This window comes from Chiloscyllium punctatum, chromosome 33, assembly GCF_047496795.1.
Source record: "Chiloscyllium punctatum isolate Juve2018m chromosome 33, sChiPun1.3, whole genome shotgun sequence".
NCBI classification, from domain to species: domain Eukaryota; kingdom Metazoa; phylum Chordata; class Chondrichthyes; order Orectolobiformes; family Hemiscylliidae; genus Chiloscyllium; species Chiloscyllium punctatum.
In genome coordinates, this window is record NC_092771.1 from 32,352,161 (window position 1) to 32,378,410 (window position 26,250).

At 43.6% G+C, this 26,250-nt stretch overlaps 1 protein-coding gene across 5 annotated transcripts in view; it reads right to left on the reverse strand.

Annotated features, from left to right (window-relative positions):
• Positions 1 to 26,250, reverse strand: part of usp3 (ubiquitin specific peptidase 3) — a 209,889-nt gene that overhangs the window by 78,317 nt on the left and 105,322 nt on the right. For all 5 annotated transcript variants that reach the window (XM_072553325.1, XM_072553326.1, XM_072553328.1 and 2 more), the window contains exons 6-7: positions 22,821 to 22,903; positions 6,156 to 6,269 (exon numbers count right to left, since the gene is read on the reverse strand). In XM_072553325.1, the coding sequence (XP_072409426.1) occupies positions 6,156 to 6,269; positions 22,821 to 22,903 (197 nt within the window). The remainder of the gene's footprint in view (positions 1 to 6,155; positions 6,270 to 22,820; positions 22,904 to 26,250) is intronic.

Consider the following 26,250-nt stretch of genomic DNA (forward strand, 5'->3'; position numbering starts at 1 on the left):
ATCCCTCAGTATCTTCTACAGCAGCTTCCCTACCACTGATGTCAGGCTCACTGGTCTATAATTACCTGAATTATCCCTGTTGCCCTTCTTAAACAAGGGGAAAGCATTAGCAATTCTCCAGTCCTCCAGGGCCTCATCAGTGTTCAAACTGGATAGTCTATACCTGCGCCAGACTGGGACCAATGTCCAAAGGGGTGCTTTTGCTAATGCTGTTGGGGAGGGTTTAAACTAATGTGGCAGTGGGAATGGGAACCAAATGAGGTGGCTAGTGGACAGTAAGGACGTTGTAACTAAAGCCTGTAAGGAACTAGATAATGAAGTCAGCGTGACTAAGGGGAAGTGTAGGCAAGGAGCAGATGATCTTCCCTCAACCAAGTCTCAGTAATAGCAATAACATCATACTCTCTGGTACTAAAGCAAGCCCCAAGATCATCTGCCTTACCTTCTACACTTGTCACATTAAAACAAATGCACCTCGGACCACTTGTCCCTTTGCGTTCATCATCTGTTCCCTGCCTACACTTGCCCTTAGTCACACTGACTTCATTATCTAGTTCCTTACAGGCATTAGCAAAAGCACCCCTTTGGACATTGGTTCCAGTCCAGCTCAGGTGTAGACCATCCAATTTGAACACAGGTGAGGTCCTGGAGGATTGGAGAATTGCTAATGTTTTCCCCTTGTTTAAGAAGGGCAACAGGGATAATCCAGGTAATTATAGACCGGTGAGCCTGACATCAGTGGTAGGGAAGCTGCTGGAGAAGATACTGAGGGATAGGATCTATTCCATTTTGGAAGAAAATGGGATTATCAGTGATAGGCAACATGGTTTTATACAGGGAAGGTCATGTCTTAACAACTTAATAGAATTCTTTGAGGAAGTGACAAAGTTCATTGATGAGAGAAGGATTGTAGATGTCATATACATGGATTTGATTAAGGATTTGATAAGGTTCCCCATGGTAGGCTGATGGAGAAAGTGAAATCACATGGGGTCCAGGATGTACTAGCGAGATGGATACAGAACTGGCTGGGCAACACGAGACAGACAGTAGTAGTGGAAGGGAGTTTCTCAAAATGGAGTACTGTGACTAGTGGTGATCCACAGGGATCCGTGCTGGGTCTAGTGTTGTTTGTGATACACATAAATAATCTGGAGGAAACTATTGATGGTCAAATTAGCAAGTTTGCTGGTGACACTAAGATTGGTGGAGTAGCAGATAGTCAGAGAATGCAACAGAATATAGATAGATTGGAGAGGTGGGCAGAGAAATGGCAGATGGAGTTCAATCTGGGCAAATAGGAGGTGATGCATTTTGGAAGATCCAATTCAAAAGCAAACTATACAGTAAATGGAAAAGTCCTGTGGAAAATTGATGTACAGAGAGATCTAGGTGTTCAGGTCCATTGTATCCTGAAGGTGTCAACACAGGTCAATAGCGTGGTCAAGAAGGCATACGGCATGATTTCCTTCATCAGACAGGATATTGAGTACAAGAGTTGGCAGGTCATGTTACTGTTGCATAGGACTTTGGTTCAACCACATTTGGAGTACTGCTTGCAGTCCTGGTCGCCACATTACCAAATGAATATGGTTGCTTTGGAGAGGGTACAGAGGAGGTTCATGACGATGTTGCCCGGTATGGAGGGCGTTAGTTATGAACAGAGGTTGAGTAGATTAGGATTATTTTCGTTAGAAAGATGGAAGTTGAGGGTGGAACCTGAATGAGGTCTGCAAAATCATGTGAGGTATAGACAGAGTGGATAGCAAGAAGCTTTTTCCCCTAGAGTGGGGAACTCAATTATATGGGGTCATGAGTTCAAGGTGAGAGGGGAAAAGTTAAAGGGAGATATGCGTGGAAAGTTCTTTATGCAGAGGGTGGTGGGCGCCTGGAACGTGTTACCAGCCGAGGCAGACATGATAGGGTCATTTAAGATGTATCTAGACAAGTACAGAAATAGGCAGGGAGCAGAGGGATACAGATCCTCAGAAAATAGGTGACAGGTTTAGACAGAGGATCTGGATTGGTGCAGGCTTGGAAGGCCAAAAGGCCTGCTCCTGTACTGTAATTTTCTTTGTTCTTTGAACTTATGAGGCCATCTTGACTCATTCCCCTGCCCTGGTTTTCAAAACATGGAGCTCCATTCTACCTTACACAAGTATTATAATGTCGAAAGAGTATAAACTCACTTTAAGACAGAAAGTGTTTTCTGAACTTTTAAACTGAATTTAAAGTACAGCTGGTGAACAGAAGCTAACAGACAGGCTGTTCCAAAATAGATACGTGGAACAATTGGCTGTTAAATGGATACCGGAGGTTTTGTTGCTGTTTGAGAATAATTCAAATTTAACCAATTAATTTAAATTATGCCCAGGATACTAAATCCCAATTGAGTTTGAAGTTACTTTATCGACAACATTGAACCATTGAGAGTGTATGATGTTGGGGGTAGAAAACCAGGGTATTTTGAAAATTTGGTCAGAGCAATTACCATAGAGCCGGAGAGCTAACTGTCCATCTAACATCTTGCTCTCAAAGAAATAAGAAGGCAATCTCTTTCAAAAGATATCTTTCCCTGTAAAAACAGTAAAAAGAAAGACGACAATCCAGGGAGATCAGCAGACAGAAGACTGAAGACAGCGGAGAAGACAGAGTCTGTGTGGACTTGAGATTAAGTTAATGTAATGTTTAATAACTGTTATTAAAGCAGTACTTTTAGAGTTGGGGTCAGATAGTAATTAGTTAAGAAAAAAGAGCTTGGATTTGTTAATAGTTTTTATTTAGTGTTCTGTTAGGAAAACCAATTGTTATTTTTCGTTAACTAACAGAAATTATGAGTTCTCTTTCACTCCCTCACACTTTTAATAGGTTACGAGGTGAGGTAAGCTCTACTACAAACCCACAGACTCCCACTGCTACCTGGACTACACCTCCTCTCACACTGCCTCTTGTAAAAACGCCATCCCTTATTGCCAATTCCTCCGCTGCATCTGTTTCCAGAATGACCAATTCCACCATAGAAAATCTCAGATGGCCTCTTTCTTCAAAGACCGCAATTTCCCCTCTCACATGGTTGACGATGCCCTCCAGCGCATCTCCTCCACTTCCCACACCTCTGCCCATGAACCCCACCCCTCCCAACGCTACAAGGACAGAACACCCTGGTCCTCACCTTCCTATCCACCAACCTCCATATACATTGCTTCATCCTCGGCCACTTTTGCCACCACTAAGGAATATATTTCCTTGCATCCGTATCAGCATTTTGGAGAGACCATTCCCTCTGAGACTCCCTTGTCAGATCCATGCACCCCAGCCCTCGTCCCATTCCTGGCACCTTCCCCTGCCACCGCAGGAAGTGCAAACTCTGCGCCCACACCTCCCTACTCACCTTTGTCCAAGGCCCACAAATGTCATCACTGTACTCAATGCACCTGATGTAGTCTTCGCTAAATCAGGGATTCGGGACACCAACTTATGGACTGTTTCAGAGAATATCGCTGTGACACCCGTACCAACCAGCCCGGTGGCTGAACACTTCAACTCCCTCTTCCACTCTACCAAGGATATGCAGGTCTTGGGCCTCCTCCATTGTCAAACCTTAACCACCCGATGCCTGGAGGAAGAATGCCTCATATTCTGCCTTGGGACCTTGCAACCCCACAGGATTAATGTGGATTTCCCCAGTCTCCTCATTTCCCCTCCTCCACCTTATCCCAGTCCCAAGCTTCCAACTCGGCACCGCCCCCTTGATTTGACCATCGGCTTTCCCATCCATCTGCTCCATCCTCCTCCTCTGACCTATCATCTTCTCTCCCCACCTTCTTCTATTGCAGTCTCAGCTACCATCCCCACCCCCCCCAACTCACTCCCCTCCCATTTATCTCTCAGCCCCCCCAGCCCACAAGCCTCATTCCTGATGAAGGGCTTCTCCCCAAAAGATCGATTCTCCTGCTCCTTGGACACTGCCTGATCTGCTGTGCTTTTCCAGCACCACACCCTCGACTCTGATCTCCAACATCTGCAGTTCTCACTTTGAGCTTTTCTGGATGTTTGGTTATAATTAACAAAGGGGTTCAGCCCTCTGCGTCATAACACATGAACATTTTATTGAATTACCCTCTTCACATTTAAAAGTTATCATGGATTCTGTTCTCTAGCTTTCTGGTGTAAGAAAAGTCATTGGCTGCTAAAGGTTTTGAGTTTTATACAAACACAGCACAATATAGCACTCACACTTTTACAACTGCTTTGAAAATGATGATAGCCGTTAATCGATGAGACACAAATTGTTGAAAATCATTTGATCCTTTCTGAAATTTATATTTGCTTCCAAAATAAATTAGAATCTTGGATTGCTTACAGGGTAGGATCTGGCCATTTAGCCCTTTGTTTTTGTACTGGCCCCCTGAAGGAGAAGTTCACTTAGTGTCACTCTCCTACCTTCTCCCTCTGGCCCTGCGCATTCTCAGTTTTCAGATGATGATCCAAATCTCTTTGAAAACATCACTGGAGACCCCATCTCCATCAAACTCTTAGGTAGTACATTCCAGGTTCTAACCAACAAAAATTCTGAACTCCTTTCTTTAAACAAGATGGTAAGATTTGAAATTTTCCAGTTCATCAGCACCAGGACCAGAGCAAGAAATCATGGTTATTGGTGCCTTTCATGCTTCCAGATCCCCTGTACACAACTCTGCCCTCATTCTAATCTTTGATAGATTTTGATGACCACCTTCTCGTCAATGTCTTATAGAATGGTTAAAAAAAGCACCTAATATTAGACGTTGCCACCATACAGTAAGAACAACTTCTGTATTTGAGTTGATATTTGATCTATTTCGACTTCCGTGGAAACAACATTTGAAGAATCCATCAATATATTCAATTATTTAACTCCCATTAAACTTAGAGGTACAACACGCAAGGAACACAACCACCTGATGAAGGAGCAGTGCTCCGAAAGCTAGTGCTTCCAAATAAACCTGTTGGACTATAAGCTGGTGTTGTGTGATTTTTAGCTTTGTCCACCCCAGTCCAACACCAGCTCCTCCAAGTCAGGATGCAAGGAAAGTAATGATTTCCTCAACACCACAGTACTTAAGATTAGATTACTTACAGTGTGGAAACAGGCCCTTCAGCCCAACAAGTCCACACCGCCCCGCCAAAGCACATCCCACCCATACCCCTACATCTACCCCTTACCTAACACTACGGGCAATTTAGCATGGCCAATCCACCTGACCTGCACATCTTTGGACTGTGGGAGGAAACCGGAGCACCTGGAGGAAACCCACGCAGACACGGGGAGAACGTGCAAACTCCACACACTTAGTCGCCTGAGGTGGGAATTGAACCCGCGTCTCTGGCACTGTGAGGCAGCAGTACTAACCACTGTGCCACCGTGCCGCCCGCATCACACATTAGTTAAAAAGTTTTTTTTTCAAAATAACCTTTAGAAACTTGTACACAAAAAGGTAATGTAAACATCTGCAAGCTTTTTGAAATCACAGCTGAACTGTTACATATGCACACAGACAGTGGAACATTTAACCAGGTAGTTACTGCTGAAATCACGGCTTTTTAGATCTCAATTCAAGATTTAAATTTAACAACTAACTTGACCTTCAATTAGAGATTCCACATTAAGTTTCAAGGAGTTCATTACATCACTGGTTTCAAATTTTCCTGACTCCCAGTTAGCTAAGTCCTTCCTTACTGTTCGATATCTTTTCAAGCCATCTCCTTTTCTTCCCACCAGCTCCCTTGTAGTGTCTCCTCCTTTCCTTCCTGTTGCACTTGAAATCTCATTTCTTCCCTCTTCTCCTTATGGCCTCTTGCTTTCCTCCCTTTCCTTCACTTTAGAGCCACTTCCTCTAATTATTCAACATCCTTTTCCCAATGCAGTTCACCTCTTTCCCTCCGTCTTCATCCTCTCTATGTCCAGCTCAATTAAAATTTATGCAGAGTGGAATAATTCTCATCAGTACTATAGTATGAGCACTTGCCTGCTGATCTTTGTAAATAATAGAAGGAAGTTTCCAAGAATGGACATCTTGCAGTATTCATTTTACTTTCTGAACTAGTTTTCTCTAACAGCACCTGTTTTAGTCAATATTACAGTGCATTGAAATCAAAGAAACCTAGGAACATACACACTGTTATCTCCTTGGCTCCGAGTGTGATAGGTCCTTCTCCCTGCAGTTTTACCACTGCGCAACTCCACTGCTGGAAGCTCCTTGAAATAACAGCAGAACTGCTGGATGTTGCTGCAAATGAATAACAGTGAAATGACGACAGTTATTTGAAAAGTATGCCATCACTACCTTTATATTCTGAAGTGTGTATTTTTAAGTATTAGTTGTCCAAATTTTCCTTAGTGTCATGCTAAATAATACCTGCCTAAAAGCAATCACAAGGCAGCAAACTAATTGTTCAGTCTCCGGAACAAGTGAACATCATATAGAGTTTCCCTGAGGTGAGATTACTGCCTGAAGAGTGCTTCAGCACGCTGATCACAGTTACAGTGTAATCAGCTCTTATTGTCCTTATCCTAGGACTCAGCCAGGAGTTGATAGTGCAACTAGTACCAAGAGTACTCTGAAGTGAGCTCCTGTGTCTCCTGGAACCTATTCAGATTGCACTTTATTCTGAACATTTCATCAATTGGATCATTGCCTTCTTATTGCTCTTAAGTACTTAACTTTCAAGTGTAGGAGTATGGGGTTTTTTTGCAAAAAGTACTAAGTGTGCACTAATGAAATTGCAAGATAGATCCAGCCAATATCATACTCAAAACTGCAACTCATTTGTAACACGTTTGTTTTTACATTCCTAGTCTATGCCATGCAGGGAAATGGAGTCAAAGTTCATGGTGCAGACTAGAAGCTTATGCTTCCACCCAAGTTATTAAGTTATAAAAATTAAATTGACAAAAACATCACAAACAAGATCCTGAGGGTTTTCTCATTTAGTTCTTGAGCAGATCAGATAGACCCAGGCCTATCTGAAAGGCCCAGGTTCAATCCCTGATCTATGTTACATGAAACAGTACAGGTGTTGGACAAGGGTGGACAAAGTCAAAAGTCACATGACACCAGGCTATAAAAGTCACATGACACCAGGCTATAGTCCAACAGGTTTATTTAAAACCACAAGCTTTCAGAGTGCTTCTCCTTCATCGGGTGAAGTGACAAAGGAGCAGCATTCCTGAAGAAGGGCTGATGCCCGAAACGTCGATTCTTCTGTTCCTTGGATGCTGCCTGACCTGCTGCGCTTTTCCAGCAACACATTTTCAGCTATAACCTGGTGTTATGTGATTTCTGACATAGAAGAGTACATCACAGGAACAAGCCCTTTGGTCCATGATGTTGTGCTGAACATCACACCAAGTTGAACTAATCCCTTCTGTCAGCCCATTGTCCAGTCGGTGCTTATCTAAATGCCCCTTAAAATCTGTATCCAACACTACTTGCTCCAGGCATGTACCATTCTGTGTAAAAAAAAACCTGATCCTCTCACCTTAAATGTATGAGACATGTCAAATCTGGGAAAGATTCTGACCGTCAACCCTACCTATGCCTCTCATAGTTTTGTAAACTTCTATCAGGTCACCCCTCAGCCTCCACCCTTCAAGACAAAACAACCTTATAGCTCATACTCTCTAATCCAGGCTGCATCCTGATAAACCTCTTCTGCACTCTCTCCAAAGCTTCAATATTCTTCCTGTAGTGTGGTGACCAGAAGTCAATGCAATACTCTGAAGTGTGGCCTGAACTAAGTCTTACAAACCTGCAACATAATTTCCTGACTCTTATACTCCATACCCAAACTGATAAAGGCAAGCATACCAAACGCCTTCTTTACCACCCGGTCTACTTGTGTGGCCACTTTCAGTTAGACCAGGACCCCAAGATCACTCTGGATATCAATAGTGTTAAAGGGTCCTGCCACTAACTGTACACTTCCTTAACATTTGATTGCCAAAGTGTAGCAGGTCACACTTATTCAGATTAAACACCAATTGCCATGTCTGTCCACACCACTCCGCCCATACCTGCAACTGATCTATATCACATTGTATCCTTTGACAACCTTCTACACTGTTCACTACTCCCCTGATCTTTGTCTCGCCTGCAAACTTACGAACCCACATACGTTTCCTGATGAAGAGTTTTTGCCCGAAACGTCAATTCTCCTGCTCCTTGAATGCCACCTGACCTGCTATGCTTTTCCAGAACCACACTTTTTGAATCATCTATGTTCTCATCCAAGTCATTTATATAAGTCACCAGCAGAGGTCCCAGTATAGATCCCTATGGAACAGCACTAGTCACAGACCCCCAGCCAAAAAAACCACCTTTCCACCACTACCCTCTGTTCTATTGGCAAGGCAATTCTGAATCCAAATGGCCAAGTCACCGTGGATCCCATACATCTTAACCTTCTGGATGAGCCTACCTTGTCGAAAGCTTTACTAAAATCCATGAAAACAACATCCATTGCTCTGCCTTCATCGATCACCCTCGCCACCTCCTCACAAAGTTCAATCAAATTAGTCAGACATGACATGCCGCACACAAAGTCATGCCGATTTTCCATAATTAGGCCACGCTTTTCCAAATGCACATAAATCCTATCCCTAAGAATCCCCACCAATAGACTCCCAACCACCAATGTGAGACTCACTAGTCTATAATTTCCTCGGTTATCCCTATTTCCCTTCTTAACTGAGGAACAACATTAACTGTTTGCCAGTCCTCAGCAACCTCTCCAATAACAAGAGAGGATACAAAGATCTTGGTCAAGGCCCCAGCAATCTTCTCTCTTGCCTCTCTCAAGAACCTGAAATAGATACCATAGATACCTGGGGACTTATACACAAGAGGTCTAACACCATGTTTTTCTTGACTTCAAAATGCCCTAGCATTTTAGCATGCCCTACACTAATCTCACTATCCTCCACATCATTTCTTTGCTGAATACTGATGGAGTGTTGAAAAAACAGAGATTTCCCCCTTTTATCCTGCCTTCGAGTCAGGGCAATAAGTAAAATGGCTGCAGTGAATGTTTCTTGATGCTTTCCCACTGCTGCATTTTAACTTGCTCTATTGAGCAGAGAAATAGACCAGCCAATAGAAGGCAGTGTGGGTCCTTTTTAAAAATATAGGTCACCTTCCAAAACCTATATCGGGCTCTGACTCCGATTTCAAACAGAGGGCTGCCCAGGGAGATTTGTAGTTTCCCCACAAAGTCCATCAAGGTGGCAAGGGGAGCTAACTTCACCAGAGGCTCAAAAGTGAGAATTAATTGTTTTTGATTTTGTTTCTTTGTGGCAAAGGAGATCAGGAATACTCTATCATCCTCAAAGAGGAACCTTGGGCCTCTCCACCCCTTACATGACTGCCAAGTTTCTTTGTGCCCAAGTCAGCAGCCTGAAATTACATACCTGCCCACTATTGAGCAAATGCTTCTTGCCAGTTTAGGGTTGGTGCCTAAATGGGGGCTGCGTAGTTGGCTTATCCAGAGAAGTCCCAGGATGTTAAAATCTCTAAGACCACACGCTGTGATGGACTAGATATTTTTCTGCCTGCCTTAGTTCCTGCCACATAACCTTTGGGAGATCAAATTGGCTACTTAATCTGGAATCCCCATTTGCAAGTCTCAAGGAGATCAACCAGTGTTGAATAAGTATACTGCAATCACTCCTACATCAAGTATACAATAAGTGCATTTACTGCATCTGATTATACCATATAATCCAAAGGGTTTTTGAACAGATCAATTTAACTCAACGCTGATTCAACATCAACTTTATATACAAGGTATAGTGTTGTACCTTGGCAGCAGTTAAAATATTTAGAGGGAAAAAGCACTTTTTAAAAACCTGCATGGAGAACATGGGTCCACTGCTTTTTGTCATTCATGTAAATGGTTTGGATGTGAATATAGGAGGTACATAAGTTTGTAAGTTTGCAGTTGACACCAACATTGGAGGTGTAGTGGACAGTGAGGAAGGTTATTGTAGAGTACCACAGGATCTTGGTCAGATGGGTCGACGGTCTGAGGAGTGGCAGATGGAGTTTAATCTAGATAAATGTGAGATGCTGCATTTTGCTGGGACAAATCAGGGTAGGACTTATACACTTAATGGTAAGATCCTGAGGCGTGTTGCCAAACAAAGAGGCCTTGAAGTTCAGGTTCATAGTTTCGTGAAAGTGGAGTCGCAGGCAGGTTGAGGAGTGAAGGTGGTGTTTGGTACACTTGCCTTTATTGGTCAGACCAACAAAAGCGAGGACTACAGATGCCGGAGATCAGAGTTGAAAAGTATGGTGCTGGAAAAGTACAGCAGGTCAGGCAGTATCTGAGAAGCAGAAAAATCAATGTTGCGGGCAAAAGCCCTTCTTCAGGAATGAGGCTGGGAGGAGCCTCAGGGGTGGAGAGATAAATGGGAGGGGATGGTGTTGGGGTGGGGGAGGGAGCTGAGGGTGCAATGGGTGGATGGAAGTGGGAGTAAAGGTGATAGGTTAGAGGGGAGGGTGGTACAGATAGGTGGGAAGGAAGATGGACAGATGGAACAAGTCATGAGGACGGTACTGAGTTGCAAGCTTGGAACTGGGATAAGGTGGGAGGAAGGGAAATGAGGAAACTGGTGAAATCCAGTTGATGCCATGGGGTTGGTGGATCTTGAGGTAGAAGATGAGGCGTTCTTCCTCCAGGTGTCAGGTGGTGAGGGAGTGGTGATGGAGGAGGCTTATGTCCTCAGCAGAGGGAGGGGGAGTTGAAGTGTTCGGCTACGGGATTTTGGGGTTGGTTGGCGCGAGTGTCCCAGAGATGTTCTCTGAAGCGCTCTGCAATTAGGTGTCCTGTCTCCCCACTGTAGGGGAGACCGCATCAGGAGCAACGGATACAGTAAATTGGTTTATATTGTTTATTGGTCAGTGCATTGAGTATAGGAGTTGAGAGGTTATGTTGAGGCGGTACATTGCAGGGCACTGCTGAGGCCAATTTTGGAATATTGCATTCAATTCTAGTCTCCCTGCTCTCAGAAAGATGTTGTGAAACTTGAAAGGGTCTAGAAAAGATTTACAATGATGTTACTAGGTTACAGCCTTAGATTTTAATATCCTGGGACTTCTCTGGATAAGCCAGCTATGCAGACCCTATTCAGCTCCAGCCCTAAACTGGAAGGGAGAGACTGAATAGGCTGGGGCTATTTCCCCTGATGTGTCGGAGGCTGAGGGGTGACCTTACAGAGGTTTATAAAATCATGAGGGGCATGGATAGGGTGAATAGCCAAAGTCTTTTTCCCAGGGCAGGGAAGTCCAAAACTAGAGGGCATAGGTTTATGGTGAGAGGTGCAAGGTTTAAAAGGGACCTAAGGGAGAACTTTTTCATGCGGTGGGTGGTGCATTAATGCCAGAGGAAGTGGTGGAGGCTGGTACAATTGCATTTAAAAGACAGCTGAATGGGTATACAAATAGGAAGAGTTTAGAGGAGCAAGGCCAATTGCTAGCAAATGCAACTAAATTAATTTAGGATATCTGGTCAGCATGAACAAGTTGGACCATACATTTATATGGCATCAAGCAAACACAAAGCGTTAAGGTTAAATACATGCCTGTGAGCTTTGCCATTGTTTGTACACAAGGTTTCAGTTACCACTAACATTTATTCAATCCATACTGCAAAGGGAGTCATACGAGTTAGGCATAGATTGGGATAACAGATTCTTTTAAAATACCTTCTCTGGATGAAATCATTACACTTTTAGTAACCATCATTAGATCAACCAATCACAATTGCTCTCTCACATTCAAAAGCAGAACGCTCCATATTGAAAACAATCTAGAGGACTTCTTTTTTTTAATTAGTTAACAGGGTGTCAGCTGGCTATCCAACTCGAGTTGCATTTGAAGACTGGGTGTTTTGAACAACTGTACTCTTACACCCATAGTGCTGTTAGAGGAGGAATACTGGGATTTTTAATAACTGATCTGAAAAATGGCAATATGCAAATTTAGATGGTGTGTAACTTGGGAAGAGTATTCACATGCACCTACTGCCCTTCTCCTTCTCCTAGAGTTTGTAGGTTTGCGAGGTGTCATCAAAGGAAACTTTGGGAGTTGTAGCAGTGCATCTTGTAAATGGTATTAACTGCAGCTGCAGTAAGTTGGTGGTGAAGACAGTGAAAGATAGACTAGTTGCCCGTTAATTGGATGGTGGAATGTTGCTGAGTTGAATGCATTCAGGAAAGTGGAGAATATGTAATCATGCTCCTGATTAGAAACTTGCAGATGATGGACAAGCCATGAGGAGTCAGGTGATGGATTAGATGGCACAGACTTCCAGTCTCTGACATGCAAAAATGACCACGTTTGCTTAGCCAATGATGCTTATCTCATTCAAAAAAAAACTTTAAAACACATCAGATTAAAAAACAACTCCCATGGTCTGTGTATGCTATCACTTCTGGTTGTTCTGACCTGTTAATGGAATGAGACATACTACAGCTGCTGTTGTAGAAGCTAGGGACAACAGCGGTAAGGTATGATTCTAACATTGAGGTTGTTGCTTGACTAGTCTGTTGGACAATTCTTAATTTTGGCTTAACTCTGGAATGTAAAGAACATTATGCAGGACTGACTAGTATCTTTATTATGTACTAATACAATGCTCAGGTCCATCACATTTTATCCTTGTTATATTTTGTGTAGTCGTTTGGTACAACTGAATGGCTTACTATGCCATTTGTAAGGGGAGATAAGAGTTAACTTCACTGCTTGTTTGTTATCAACTAACATAGTGTGAATTAATGCCTGGGACCCAAATAAAAGGAAACGGATGATGGATACATTAAGAGTTAATTAGGTTTGACCTAGCTGTATAAATATGGGGAGCTCGTAGTCAGTGGGGGTTTAAGGTACGTTTTAGAGACGTACAAGATAATACATGGCTTGGAAAGGGTGGACGCTAGGAAATTGTTTCCATTAGGTGAGGAGACTAGGACCCGTGGACACAGCCTTAGAATTAGAGGGGGTAAATTCAGAACAGAAATGTGGAGACATTTCTTCAGCCAGAGAGTGGTGGGCCTGTGGAATTCATTGCCGCAGAGTGCAGTGGAGGCCGGGACGCTAAATGTCTTCAAGGCAGAGATTGATAGATTCTTGTTGTCTCAAGGAATTAGGGGCTATGGGGAGATTGCAGGTAAGTGGAGTTGAAATGCCTATCAGCCATGATTGAATGGCGGAGTGGACCCGATGGGCCAAATGGCCTTACTTCCACTCCTATGTCTTATGGTCTGTTGTGGTGCAATCCCTACCTCTGAGCCAGGAGGTCCAGGTTTAAGTCCCAGATGCTCAAAGGTGTGTAATAACATCTCTGAGCAAGACAATTAAAAATATCTAAAAATCAAAATCGGTGGGGTGAATGTATTATGGAGTATAGCGAACTGAAAAGATATTACATTGTGGCCCTGGGTTAATTCTTTACCAAAGAGGAAGCACGTTTGACCTTTATACTTTCACTACCTTACAAAAGCAGAATAAGCAGCAAAGATTTTTCTCAGAATTGGAGCTCAATGATTTGAGCATGGATAAAGGTTTGGGCAGTGCGTTAACTTTTCAGGGATAAAATTTCACAAGAAGTTAAATCTATTGATTGCTTATGAGGCATGGTCAGACTTTGACATGGAAAAATACAAAATGGAATTCAGTAGCTTTCATTGGGGAATTTCCTATTGAAATCTCTACAATGTGTTGTTGGACTGTGACAAAATATGGACAGCATTAAGTCAGAGAAAGAAAATGGAGATACCGGCCAAAAAGAGGGTTTTGTACTGTTCATAAGAAGTTTCAGCCCAGTGAGAAAAGTATCGATGGCGGAGACTTTCAATTGTACAGGATTAGTGGAAGCAGAGTGTGCTGTCTGTATGCTACCTTGACTCTGTGTAAAAAAATAAATTGAGATAAGATTAGGAAATTTGATAGTTCTAGAGTTGAAGATGATAGCAAACAAATCTTTGAAAAAACTGGTTAATCCTTATAAAATAAGAATTGATCATTTTATAAGCATAATTTAGTGCTTAATGAAGTAATGTCATTAAGTACACCATTGATGGAAAAAGCACAGATGAAAGTGGAGATGGGAAATCACCAAGCTAATATTTGGAATATGTGAATTTGCAATTTACACAATTGGGACAAGATTGCATTTCCTTTATGCAAGTTAACCTTTCTTTCCAAGGAAAAAAATAGAAGTTTCAATTTCAACACAGCAGCAAGAGAGGAGGGAAAACATAATGGAAGTATAACTACTGATTGGGAAAAATGTGACATCACAGGGAAGTTGACTGGAATGTGATTTTAAAACTGTATTTTTTGGAAGGAGGAACTAACTGAAAAACAGCAGGATAAGTCGAAGTTGGAACAAATACATTATAAAATAGCATAAGTACACAAAATAGGATAAGGGAAAAAGAGTTAGTGTAAAGGAAGCATGTTTACAGTATTCGAATATAAAAATAAAAAATACTATTTAAAAAAGTGAGATATTAAGGGGCTTAAGGGAAGTCATGGCAGCAGAGCTTGTACCCGTGATATGCTCATCCTGTATTATGTGATAAATATGGAAGCTTCAGTTGTCCCTGGCAACCATGCATGTAGGAAGTGTGTCCAACTGTAGCTACTGGCATTTCAGAGTTACAGCTGCAGGTGAATTCACTATGGAGCACCTGTGATGTTGAGCATGTCATAGGTAGCACATCAAAACGCAGGTGAACTCTGAACAGGTAGGAACGGCATGCATGACCACAAGGCAGAACAGAGGAAGGCAGGCAGTGCAGGAATCCCCTGTGATCATCCCCCTTTCTACAGATATACCGCTTTGGATACTGTTGGGGAATATGACTGTAGGGGAAAGCAGTCAGAGCCAATTTCACGGCAGCATGGGTGGGCTTGCTTCACAAGAGCAGATAGATAGGGGAGGTGACAGCCTAGAGATATTATCATTGAACTGTGAATCCAATAACCCAGGTAACATTCTGGGGACCTGGGTGAAATTCTGCCACAGCATATAGTGGAATTTGAATTTAAAAGAAGTCTGAAATTAGGAGTCTAATTTCATGAATCCTTTGTCAGAAAAACCCACTGGTTCACTATGTCTTTTGTGGAAGGAAACTTCCATCAATACCTGGTCTGGCCTACATGTGACTCCAGACCCACAGTGATTAGATTAGATTAGGTTTCCTACAATGGAAACAGGCCCTTCAGCCCAACAAGTCCACACCTACCCTCTGAAGAGTAACCCACCCAGACCCATTCCCCTGTCCGACAATGTGATTGACTCTTAGGGAGGGGCAATAAATGCTGATCTGGCAGATGATGCCTCTTCTTGTGAATGAATAATAGAAAAAAAATCAGTTATAAGGGAAAGAGACAGGCATATCTGTAGCCACAAAAGAGACCTTTAGGTTACACTGCCTCCTTGCTGTCAGGGTCAGGGAACTCACTCAACAGCTGCAGGACATTCTGAAGGGGAAGCACAAACACACACATTGGTATCAATGACATAGGCAGGAAAAAAAGAATTGAGAGAGCTAGGAAGTAGACTGAAGAACACAAACTAAAATTCTGGATTACTCTGAAACCATGTGCTAGTTAGTAGGAAGTTTGTCCAGTGGCTGGAGAATTGGTGATGGATGGGGATTTTAGATTTCTTGGAAATTATGCCTATTTATGCAGGTGATGGGTCCTGTACATGGCAGATGAGCTGCATCTGAACCAGAATAGGACTAGTTTCCTTGTGAGGAGGTTTGTTAGTGCTGTTTGGGAGGGGTGGGACATTGAAAGAACATTCAACAGATGAGATGCATGGATGAAATTAAGAGACAGCAAGGCAGCCAAGAAGGCACAAGGGAGTTTGCAAGATTGGATAGTATTTATTGTAATGCAAGGAATCTGAAGAACAAGGCTGATGAGTTGAAGGTACCGATTGAAACATAGGGATATGATGTCTCTGAGATATGGTGTATGAGAGCAGCAGGATTGGCAGCTTTATATTCAAAGAAACAACGAGGAAGGTGAAATATTGATCAGGGAATCTGTAGTGATTGGAAACAGGTGGACATTTTTGATCATGAGGGTTGTTAACTAGGGCTAATCAGGAAGCCCTGGCCAACCAGGGAGTGATTTTAAATCCCCTCCGTTCAGGGGACCGATTTTGAGCTGGCTGGCTACTGCTATTGGTTTTAGCTTTGGGGGCCTGATTCCTGAACTGGCTGATCTTCATAATCAGTGTGTTACTGGTGTATTTTAGTTCTTGCCAGGCAACTGTTGCTTCATTGGCTTGTTGCAGCTTGTGTGTTATTTGTTTCTCCTTTCATTTTGAGAAAGGATTATGCTGATTTTGTGGCAGGACTCAGCCCTTACACTTCATCTGTACTTTTTTTTTGTTTTGCATATGTTTTCACTTTTTGGTGTTTGGACTGAGCCAATGATACTACTGTGGATGGACCAGGCCTCTGTTGAGACTGAACACACTTGTATGTGTGCTGTAGGGTGTGCGTTTGCTGCCTTTGGGAGTAGATCCTGCCTCCTTGCTGGTTGGTTTTATCAACTGTACTGTGCCTTCTGTCCCTGGGTCTGACAGGCCTTCATGTGAGCCAGAGGTGGTCCTGAAAGCTATCACCCCGACAGCTGGTGGGTAAGTAGACAATCTTTAGCAAAATGGTCCCAAGGGAGGTGTGGGATGGGCTATCATAGAGGTGGTGGCCAGAAGGTGTCAGGGTAGGCTGAGGGCTGCAAGACATGTGGGCTATCCTGGGGAGGTATGGGGCAGGCCATCCTAGGTGGCTGGAAGGTATGTCAGGGCAGTCCATGGGCTGGATGGTATATCAGGGTGGGTAAGATCTGGACGTGAGCTGCATAGGAGGTGGACTGAGAACTGGAAGGCTGACAGCTTGCCTGTAGGAAAGGAGATTAGGCTGGTCTGGTCAGTACATTGGGTGACTGATGACCAGCCCGATGGAAAGCATGCCTGGGGAAGCTCAGTCAGTACACAGGATGGCCGAAGACTGACTGTCCCTCAAAGGCTAGCCTGATCAGTGTGGTGTGACCACTATTAGGTGGTGTGTAGGGTGCGGAGCTAGGTATTGGTGTTTTTTTCATTTTTGCCTATGCTGTTTTGTAGACTACTGATTTTTCTGCCTAGGTGCAGATGATGTGTAAAGTGCTTGCAATTGTATATTGTTTACTGTTTTATTTGGCTTTTGTCTGTGGTAAACTTTGCCCTTTGGGCTGAACCGGACTCTTTTCTGGATTTGTCATTATGGTATTTTCTTTTAAAAGGACAGTGACTTGTGGAAAAATTTTCTGTAGTGTTTTGTTTTGTGAGATATCTGGCACCTTTTAATGGTTGTCACTATTTCTCATATCCAAAATACAACAGTGATATTACATAACGAATGAACAAATAAAAATATACAAACGGGATTTAGAATCTCATCAGTTCAGGGGACTGACTGAGCTGGTTGGCTAGCTACAGCCAGTGTACTGTGCACAAGTAAACAAAGGATTATTTGGTGACATGATACTGGCCTCACTAGTTATTTCAGTGGCAACAGGAGAAAACAGGATATGCCTGAAAAAGATGCTTGCAATAGTCATCTTGGAGTTGGGGTAAGCATTTCTGGTATTATGCCTTTATTTGGGAAGTCTGACTTGTTTGATCCTACTATTGAAGACTGGGCCCAGTATGGAAAGAATGCAAAGCGAGGTCAGCTCCTACGACTTATAAAGTTCGGTTGAGTGAGGTGGTCCTGAACAAACGTGGAACACCTGAAAACTGTTACCTCAAACAGGACAGGACCAAAACATAGCTGGCCCCTCAGAACAGCCAGAAGACCTGTTTTTTTTTTTTTCCCCCCTATGCCTAGTGTCAAGGAAACCGGAGTCTGTGGATGTAGCCTTGATACCATTGTCGCCAGAAGAGGAGGAAACCTTTAAGACATTCCAGATACAAAAGACTGGCTACAGTCCAATATGTGCAGCCCATGTCAGAGTCTGAATCAAGGGAACTGGACCTGGGGCAAAAACACCACAGCGAAGGCTACAAGAGAAAGATCAGGCCTACATCCCTGGACTTAATGGGGGAGGTACGTAGTGATTGGAACTAGGTGGACTCTCTTCACCAAGAGGTCCTTGATTGGGCTTGTTAACCCAGGCCAATCAGGAAAGCCTAGCTGACCAAATTAAACAGGGGATTTAATTGAATAAAGATTCGTGCACTTTGTGTCTTTTCACTGTGTCTCACACTGCACACACACACACCATGGGTGCTGGGGAAAAATAAGCACTACTGCAGTTAGGCGGTAGTGTGGGGGAAAACAAAAAATTAAACAGGGGATTTAGAATCTCCTCAGTTCAGTGGACTGACTCCAAGTTGGCTGGATACAGGCAGTGTACTTTGCACAAGTAAATAAAGGCTGATGGGATGCTGGCTCTGTGCGGTACAGCAGCACGATGGCTGGTTATCACTGCTGCCTCTCAGGGACCTCTGTTTGATTTCTGCCTTGAGTGACTGTCTGTATGGAGTTTGCACATTCTCGGTGTCTGAATGGGTTTCCTCCCCACAGTCCAAAGATGTGCTGGTTATGTGAATTGGCCATGTTAAATTGCCCATAGTATTAGGTGCATTAGTAAGGGGTAAGGTCTAGGTGGGTTACTCAGAGGGTCGAAGGGCCTGTTTCCATACTGTAGGGAATCTGATCTAATTTCAGAATCTAAGGCCACAGTCAGCATGTACTGTTAACGTGGGACAATCAGGAAAGCTCTGGCTGGCTGACATAAACAAGAGATTGAGCCTTCTCAATTTAGGGGACAGTCCGTGTTACTGTTGGTTTCTGCTGTTTTTGTTTCTTGGGGGAGGGGGGGAACCTGATTCCTGAACTGGCTGAATTATGCAGTCAGTTTGTTAACTGGGATTACTTTAGTGAGGACTGATTTCCAAACTCCTGATGCGCACAATGGATTTCAGGTGTAACTGTTCTTATTTGTGGACTGTTGTTTCACTGGCTGGTTGCAGCCTGTTACATTTTTCTAAACTTTGAGAAGAGAACAATGTTGATTTTTGTGGTATGGCTTAGCCCTTGGATTCTAGGTTTTTTTTGTGCATCTTCACTTTTTTTGGTTTTTTTGGACTGAGCCCTTGTGAAAGAAAAATCTTACCAGAGGAGCTGTTCCTGTGGGGAGGCCTAGCCCTAAGACTAGGCCCCTGAAGATTGAATGTGTGTACATGTGCTGGGAGGGGAGCACTGGCTGTATCCTGGAGTTTGAGAGAAGACCTTGCCTTCAGGTGTGGACCAAAGCCCTGTGAGTTAACTGCACCTTTGCAATGTACTAAGTTCCTGTGAGTGGGCCTCGTTCTCTATGGATGGGCCAGAACACCTGTGTGCTATGGGGTGTGCATTTCCTGTCTTCAGGAGTGGACTCTGCCCTCTGTGGACCCTGTTTTTAGCAAAGGACTCTGCAGTTTGGAGTGGACTCTATTTCTGACAATGCACTTTGTATACTGGAGTAGACTGTGTCCCTGGGAATGGACTCCGTATTTTGAAGAGAAATGTCTATGCTATTGGATTGTGTATAAGAGGACGGTTTGTTGACCCAACAAGCAACATGACAGTTAATTATCACTGCACTGTCTTGTCCCTGGGTCTGGCAGGCCTTACTGTGAGCTGGGATGCTCAGGTCATCCTGAGAGCTGGAGGGTGGGGTAGGTCACCTCAATGCCAGGTAAAAACAATGCCCGTCACCCAGAGAGATAGAAGGTGGGTAGGCTGTTCTGAGCACTGTCATCCCGAGAAGGGGTGATCGGGACAGGCTGTCCTAGAGGTGGTCAGAAGGTCTCAGAGCAGCTGAGAGCCAAAAGATGCATAGGGGCAGGCTGAGCGCCAGAAGGCTTGTGGGATGCCCTGCATGCTGTCATCCCGGGGAAGGGCACTGGCTGTCCTAGAGGGGGCCTTAAGGTGTCAGGGCAGTTCACAGGCCAGATGGCACATCAGGGTGGGTGAGTAACCAATGGTAAGTAGGGGAAGGCAGGTAGGCTGTCCTCCGTGCTGTCACCCCAGGCAGGTACTGGGGGGGGGGGGCTGTCCTACAAGTGGTCGAAAGGTGGCAGGGTGGACAGAACTGGACGAGGCATAAGACAGGCCACCTACTTGCGGAACGTTTCAGAGAACACCTCTGGGACACCCGGACCAACCAACCCAATCACCCCATAGCCCAACACTTCAACTCCCCCTCCCATTGCACCAAGGACATGCAGGTCCTTGGACTCCTCCATTGCCAGACCATGGCAACACGACGGTTGGAGGAAGAGTGCCTCATCATCTGCCTAGGAACCCTCCAACCACAAGGAATGAACTCAGATTTCTCCAGTTTCCTCATTTCCCCTCCCCACCTTGTCTCAGTCAATCCCTCTAACTCCTTCCTTCCTAACCTGCAATCTTCTTCCTGACCTCTCTGCCCCCACTCCACTCCAGCCTATCACCCTCACCTTTACCTCCCTCCACCTATCGCATTCCCAATGCCCCTCTCCCAAGTCCCTCCCTACCTTTTATCTTGGCCTGCTGGACACACTTTCCTCATTCCTGAAGAAGGGCTGATGCCCGAAACGTCAATTCTCCTATTCCTTGCCTGACCTGTGCTTTTCCAGCAACACATTTTCAGCTCTGATCTCCAGCATCTGCAGTCCTCACTTTCTCCCCTGAGACTATAGGTTGGCCACGATAGTTAGGCTTGTGGACTTTAGGTAGGAGGTAGAGTCAGGCATGTGGTGTTCCTGAACTGAGGTTGGAAGATGTGGGTGGAAGATCCCCTGGGATGAGCTTGTGTATGGTCTGGGAGATGACTGGGAGTGGGGTCATGGTCGAGGGGGCGGTAAGAGGAGGTGTCTTCCAATTGGCATCTGGCTTCAGCGCTATAGAGGTCACTGTCAAACTTCCACAGCACCTGTTTTGTCCACATGGTTCGACGGTGAGGACTTCACGTTGAGGGTGAGGTTGGAATGGGGGAGGCAGTTGGACAGGCTGAGGCAGTCAATGTCACGGCGGCAGTTTGAAATGAAGAGGTCAAGGGCAGGTAGCAGGCCAGCACAGGGTGTCCAGCTGGATGGGATGTCTTCAAGGTGGGAGAAGGGGTCCTTGTTGGGAGCGCAGGTGTCTTGGTTAAATAAAAGTAGGCACGGAGGCAGAGGCGCTGCAAGAAACGTTCAAGGTCGCAGCATGTCTCTAACTCCTTAATCTGGAAACTGTAGAGGGATAAAGATGAGACCTTTACCGTGGACAGGCATTCGTCCTCGGGAGGAGGAGGAGGAGGAGGAGGAGGAGACCTAGGAGGAGACCTAGGAGAGTGGTGAAGACACAGCAGGGATGGAAGCTGGGACCTGGAGTGGGGCTGGGTGTGGTTATGGGGTCAGTAGTGACATTCCCCAAAGGAGGTGACCCTTACAAAGGGGGCAGGAATGGTGCTGATGGTAGATTTAACAACCGGGGTAGAGGTGACGTCACAGGCTGAGAGGGCAACGTTACTGTTGGGTACTCAGCTGCTAATGTCAGTGGCGGTAGAAGTGATGTCACCGATGGGCCCTACCAGTGAGGTGGAAGTGACTGTCGCAGTGGCAGCTACAGGCCAGTCAGCCTAACCTCCATAGTGGGAAAACTTTTGGCAATAATTCTGAAGGACAGAATTAATATCTACTTAGAGGTAGGTATTAATCAACAACTGTCAGCATGGAACTAAGGGGTGGTCACATCTGACCAACTTGATTTGAATTTTTAAGAGGTGACCACGGGTGCAGTTAAGGGCAATGCATTTTGAGGTGGACTTTAGCAAAGCCTTTAAGAAGGTGCCACATGAGAATCTGATACCAAAGGTAAGAGCTCATGGAATCCAAGGAAGTTTGATTAATTGAATGTAAAATTGGCTGAGTGACAGGAAGCAGAAAGTAAGGTGGAGGGGCATTTTAGTGACTGAAAGCCTGTAACTGGTGGGATTCAGTGGGGCTTAGTGTTGGGGCCCTTGCTATTTTGTTTATATAATTGCTGCAGTAGGTAGATTAAAATGTTTTTGCTGCAGAAAAACTAATCGAAGGCTTACTGCTAGGGCTGAAAAATTGTCATCCAGGTCAGAAAGCAGAAACTCCAGCAGGTGTTGAGAACATGAGGCAGTGGCATAATAGATCAGTAATCCAGAAGTCTAGGCTAATGCTCTAGGGACTTGCGTTCAATTCCCACAAGCCAGTTAAATAAATTTTGAGGCTGGCTGCAATACAAGGTACGTGGAAATTGCAGATTCAAAATTGAACAGGGAGATTACAAATTCAAGAATTTTGTGACACTACTTACTCTGTATAATGCTCAAAGAAATGGGGAGATAAATGCCCAACTAGGTATGACAAATTCTACAAGCATTTAAACTAGCCTGTTTTATAAATCTGAGAACAGGGAAACATTTTGATATACTAACATTACAAAGATAAGTTCCTTGAAGTGGTCAGAGCTGTAGGAAGGTGAGCTTGAGTATTGTTTTAGAAAGGTTTGTTAAATATTATCCAAAATTCATTCCGTCCTAAATACTATAGTGTTAGCTGCATATGATTATTTAGCATCACTATGCAGACTTAACAAAAGCTTGTGGTTAGGTATAACACTTAGTGTCCCAAACAGCTGGTTAAACAACACAAATTGTCAAACCAATATAAAAAATAGAATTTATAATCTAGAAAGTACAACGGTGGGTTTATTATACCCTTACGATGAGTATTACCTGAGTGACTGGAGGATGGCATTCATAAAACAGGTGTTCCCAAGATTCCGCAGTCCTGTGGCACAAACGGCAGTGGTCCCTCCCTATCAGACAATTTAGAACCTATTAATTGACTAGTAAGCTCAATAGCAAAGTTCAACGTGAACCTAACTAGCTGGAATGAAGTGCAAATTTTGCTTGTTAACACTATCTCAACTCTCACTACTAGAATTGTCCAAAGTGAAGAGCCACAGAACCATAAGAAATAGGAACAAGAATAGGCTGTTCAGCCCCTCACGTCTGCTCCACTATTCAATAGGATCATTGCTGATCTGATATTCCTCACAGCCTCTTTCCTGTCCTTTCCTTAATCCCCTCTTTCCCTATTGATCAAGAAATCTCAGCTGCCCCTACAGATCTTCGTAGCAAGGCATTCCAAAAACTTGTAACACACAGAAAAAAATCCTCCTCTTACCTGTTTTAAATTGGCAGCCCTATTGAGTATGTTCTCTCTTCCTAGAGACTCCTTTGGAAGGGTAAACATCCTCTCAGCATTTACCTTCTCATACCCCATTAAGAATGCTACATGTTTCAAGGAGATCACTTCTTTTTTTTTCTTAATGTCAATAAACAGGTTGGGACTGTGCTCACTCATGACAATCCCCCCAATTAACTTTCCTTGAACTGCCTCCAATAAAATATTTTTACTTTAAAGGAGTCAAAAACTGCTCTTTTCAGATGTGGTCTCACCAGCACCTTGTACAGCTGTAGTAACACTTCCAAAGTTCTATAATCCAATGCCCTTGATCCAAGGGCTAACATTTAGCCTTCCTAACTACCTGTTGCACCTGTGCACTAGCTTTGTATTTCGTGCATGTAACCCCCCCCCCCCCCAAGTCCCTTTTTGAGCTGCAGTTTTCTTCTCCATTTTAAATAACATTGTTCTCCCTCAAAATTGAACTCGCGTTTTCCCTACGCCATACTCCATTTGCCAACCTTTAGCCCACTTATTTAACCTATCGATGCCCCTCTGTAAACTGTTTGTATCCCTTCACAACTTAGCTCTGCACCTATGTGTTTGCAAATTTAGCTACAGTACGTTCGCTTCCTTCCCAAGTCAGAAATATATTTTAAACAATACATAAAATATATTGTACTGATCCTTCTGTGACTCCACTGATTACAGGTCATTAACCCCATTCACTGTTTCCTGCCCATTAGCCAACTGCCAGACCTAATCTTTTTATGAGTTACTTTGTCAAATGTCTTCTGGAAGTCCAAACATTGAGTAAATATATGGAATCCAGAGGCTTCCTTGAAAAACTCTAATAAATTAGACATAATTTCTCTATGAAGCCATGCTGACTGTTTTTGTTTGTTTGATTAGATTATGATTTTCCAAATTGCTTCTATTGCTTCCTTTTAATAGCTGACATTTTTCCATCAATAGACAATCCACCTGTAACTACCCATTTTTCACCTCCCTTTTTGAATAGGAGGAAGGTTCCCTTTCAAAATAAACTATTGATCTTCAATCATTAATCTATATTTGTGCAAAGATAAAAATTTAAAATACAACTAGAATGGAAGTTATTCATATTGAACTATACAAACTAAGTGAAATTTGCTGGTTTTTAAATACCTAATCACAAGGCTAGTGCAACTTAGATGATATTTTAATTTTAAGAATTAATAATTCTCAATTTGGAGAAAAAAGGCATTGAAACCTAAAAGTAATTTCCAAGAAACTCCAAAAAGATTTACATAGAAAGATCTCACAGGATTGTTCACAGATCATTATTTCTGCTGCTGAGAAAGACGACAATCAGCTTCACAGTGCTGGGAAAATAGCTGAGTGCAGGTGGAAGTCAGTGTTGTCAGTTGGCCATGTTAGTCACCATTCCAGGATTGGTCTGCACATAGAAATGAAGGGGGGTACTTGGTAAAGTGACTGGGGAGGGTTTGAACTAGTGTGGCAGGGGGATGGGAAGCAGGAGTACAGCAGTGAATGCAGAAATTGAGAAAGGTAGAAACCAAGGCAAACATGACAGAACAAGAACAGGCAGGAAACACTGCTGAAAAAGAGCAGGGCTGGTGTTCTGAAATCCATGTATTTCAATGCGAGAAGTATAATAGGCAAGGTAGATAAATTCAGAGCTTTTGGTTAGTACTTGGAACTATGACATTACAGCAATTACAGGGACTGGGCTGAAAAAGGGACAGGACTGGCGGCTGAATATCCCAGGATTTATATGTTCCAGGTGTAAAAGGGGTGGGGGAGTTCCCTTTTTCATAAAGGAGTATCCCTCAGCTGTACTGAGGGACGATATATTAGAGGACTTGTGCAGCAAGGCAATATGGGTAGAACTCTGGGATTGGAAATGTGAACTCAATGCTGCGTGTGTACTACAGGCCACCCAACAGCCAGCAGGAGATAGAGGAGAGAATATGTACACAGATTTTGGAAAGTAAAAACAGCAGGGTGGGTGACTTTTTAACTTCCCCCTATATTGTCTGGGACTCACTTTGTGGTAGGGACTTGGATGGCGCATTGTTTACATTTAAGAGGCATTTGGATGGGTATATGAATAGGAAGGGTTTGGAGGGATATGAAGGGTCTGTTTCCATGCTGTACATCTCTGACCATTCAGGAGGGTTTCTTAATGCCATCCAACCAGGGAAAGGGTTATACCACACCTGGTTTTGGGAAATGAGCCACCCAGGTTAGTGAGGTTTCAGTCAGGGAACACTTTGTGAGTAGTGATAGGGATAACAACAGTCTTTGGGTGAAGGTGTTAAACTTTGGGGAAGGTGAATTACAACTATATTAGGCAGGAACTGGAGCATGTTGGTTGGAGACGGCTGTTTGAGGGTAAATCCACATTGGACTTGTGGGTGTATTTCAAACAGCAATTGATTGACATTCAGGACTCGCATGTCCCTATGAGAATCAAGGATAAGTATGGCATGTTAATGAACCTTGGACGACCAGGGACATTATGCTTCCTTTTTGACAAAGGTCATATGTAAGTCTAGGAGGATAGGAATGGACGAAGCCCTTGAAGTACATAGGAAAAACTTAATTAAGGAATTAAATGGGCTAAAATGGGTCATTAAAAGTCATTAGCAAACAGGATTAAGGAGAATTCCAATGTTTTTATTTATAAGCAAGAGTGTAGTCATGGAAAGGGTCAAACCCCTTGAGGGCAAAGGAGGGAACCTATGTGTGGAACCAGAAGAGGGAGGTAAGGTCCTAAACAAACTCTTTGTCAGTACTTACCAAAGAGAAGGAATTGGTGGAAGGCCTTCTCAGGGATGGGAGTGTTGAATTGCTAAGCCAAGTTGCTATTGAAAAGGAAGAGGTGTTGTGCGTCTTAAATATTAAGATAAGTCCCTGGGTCCTGATGGGATCTATCCCAAAATATTGAGGGAGGAAAGAGAACAAATGGCT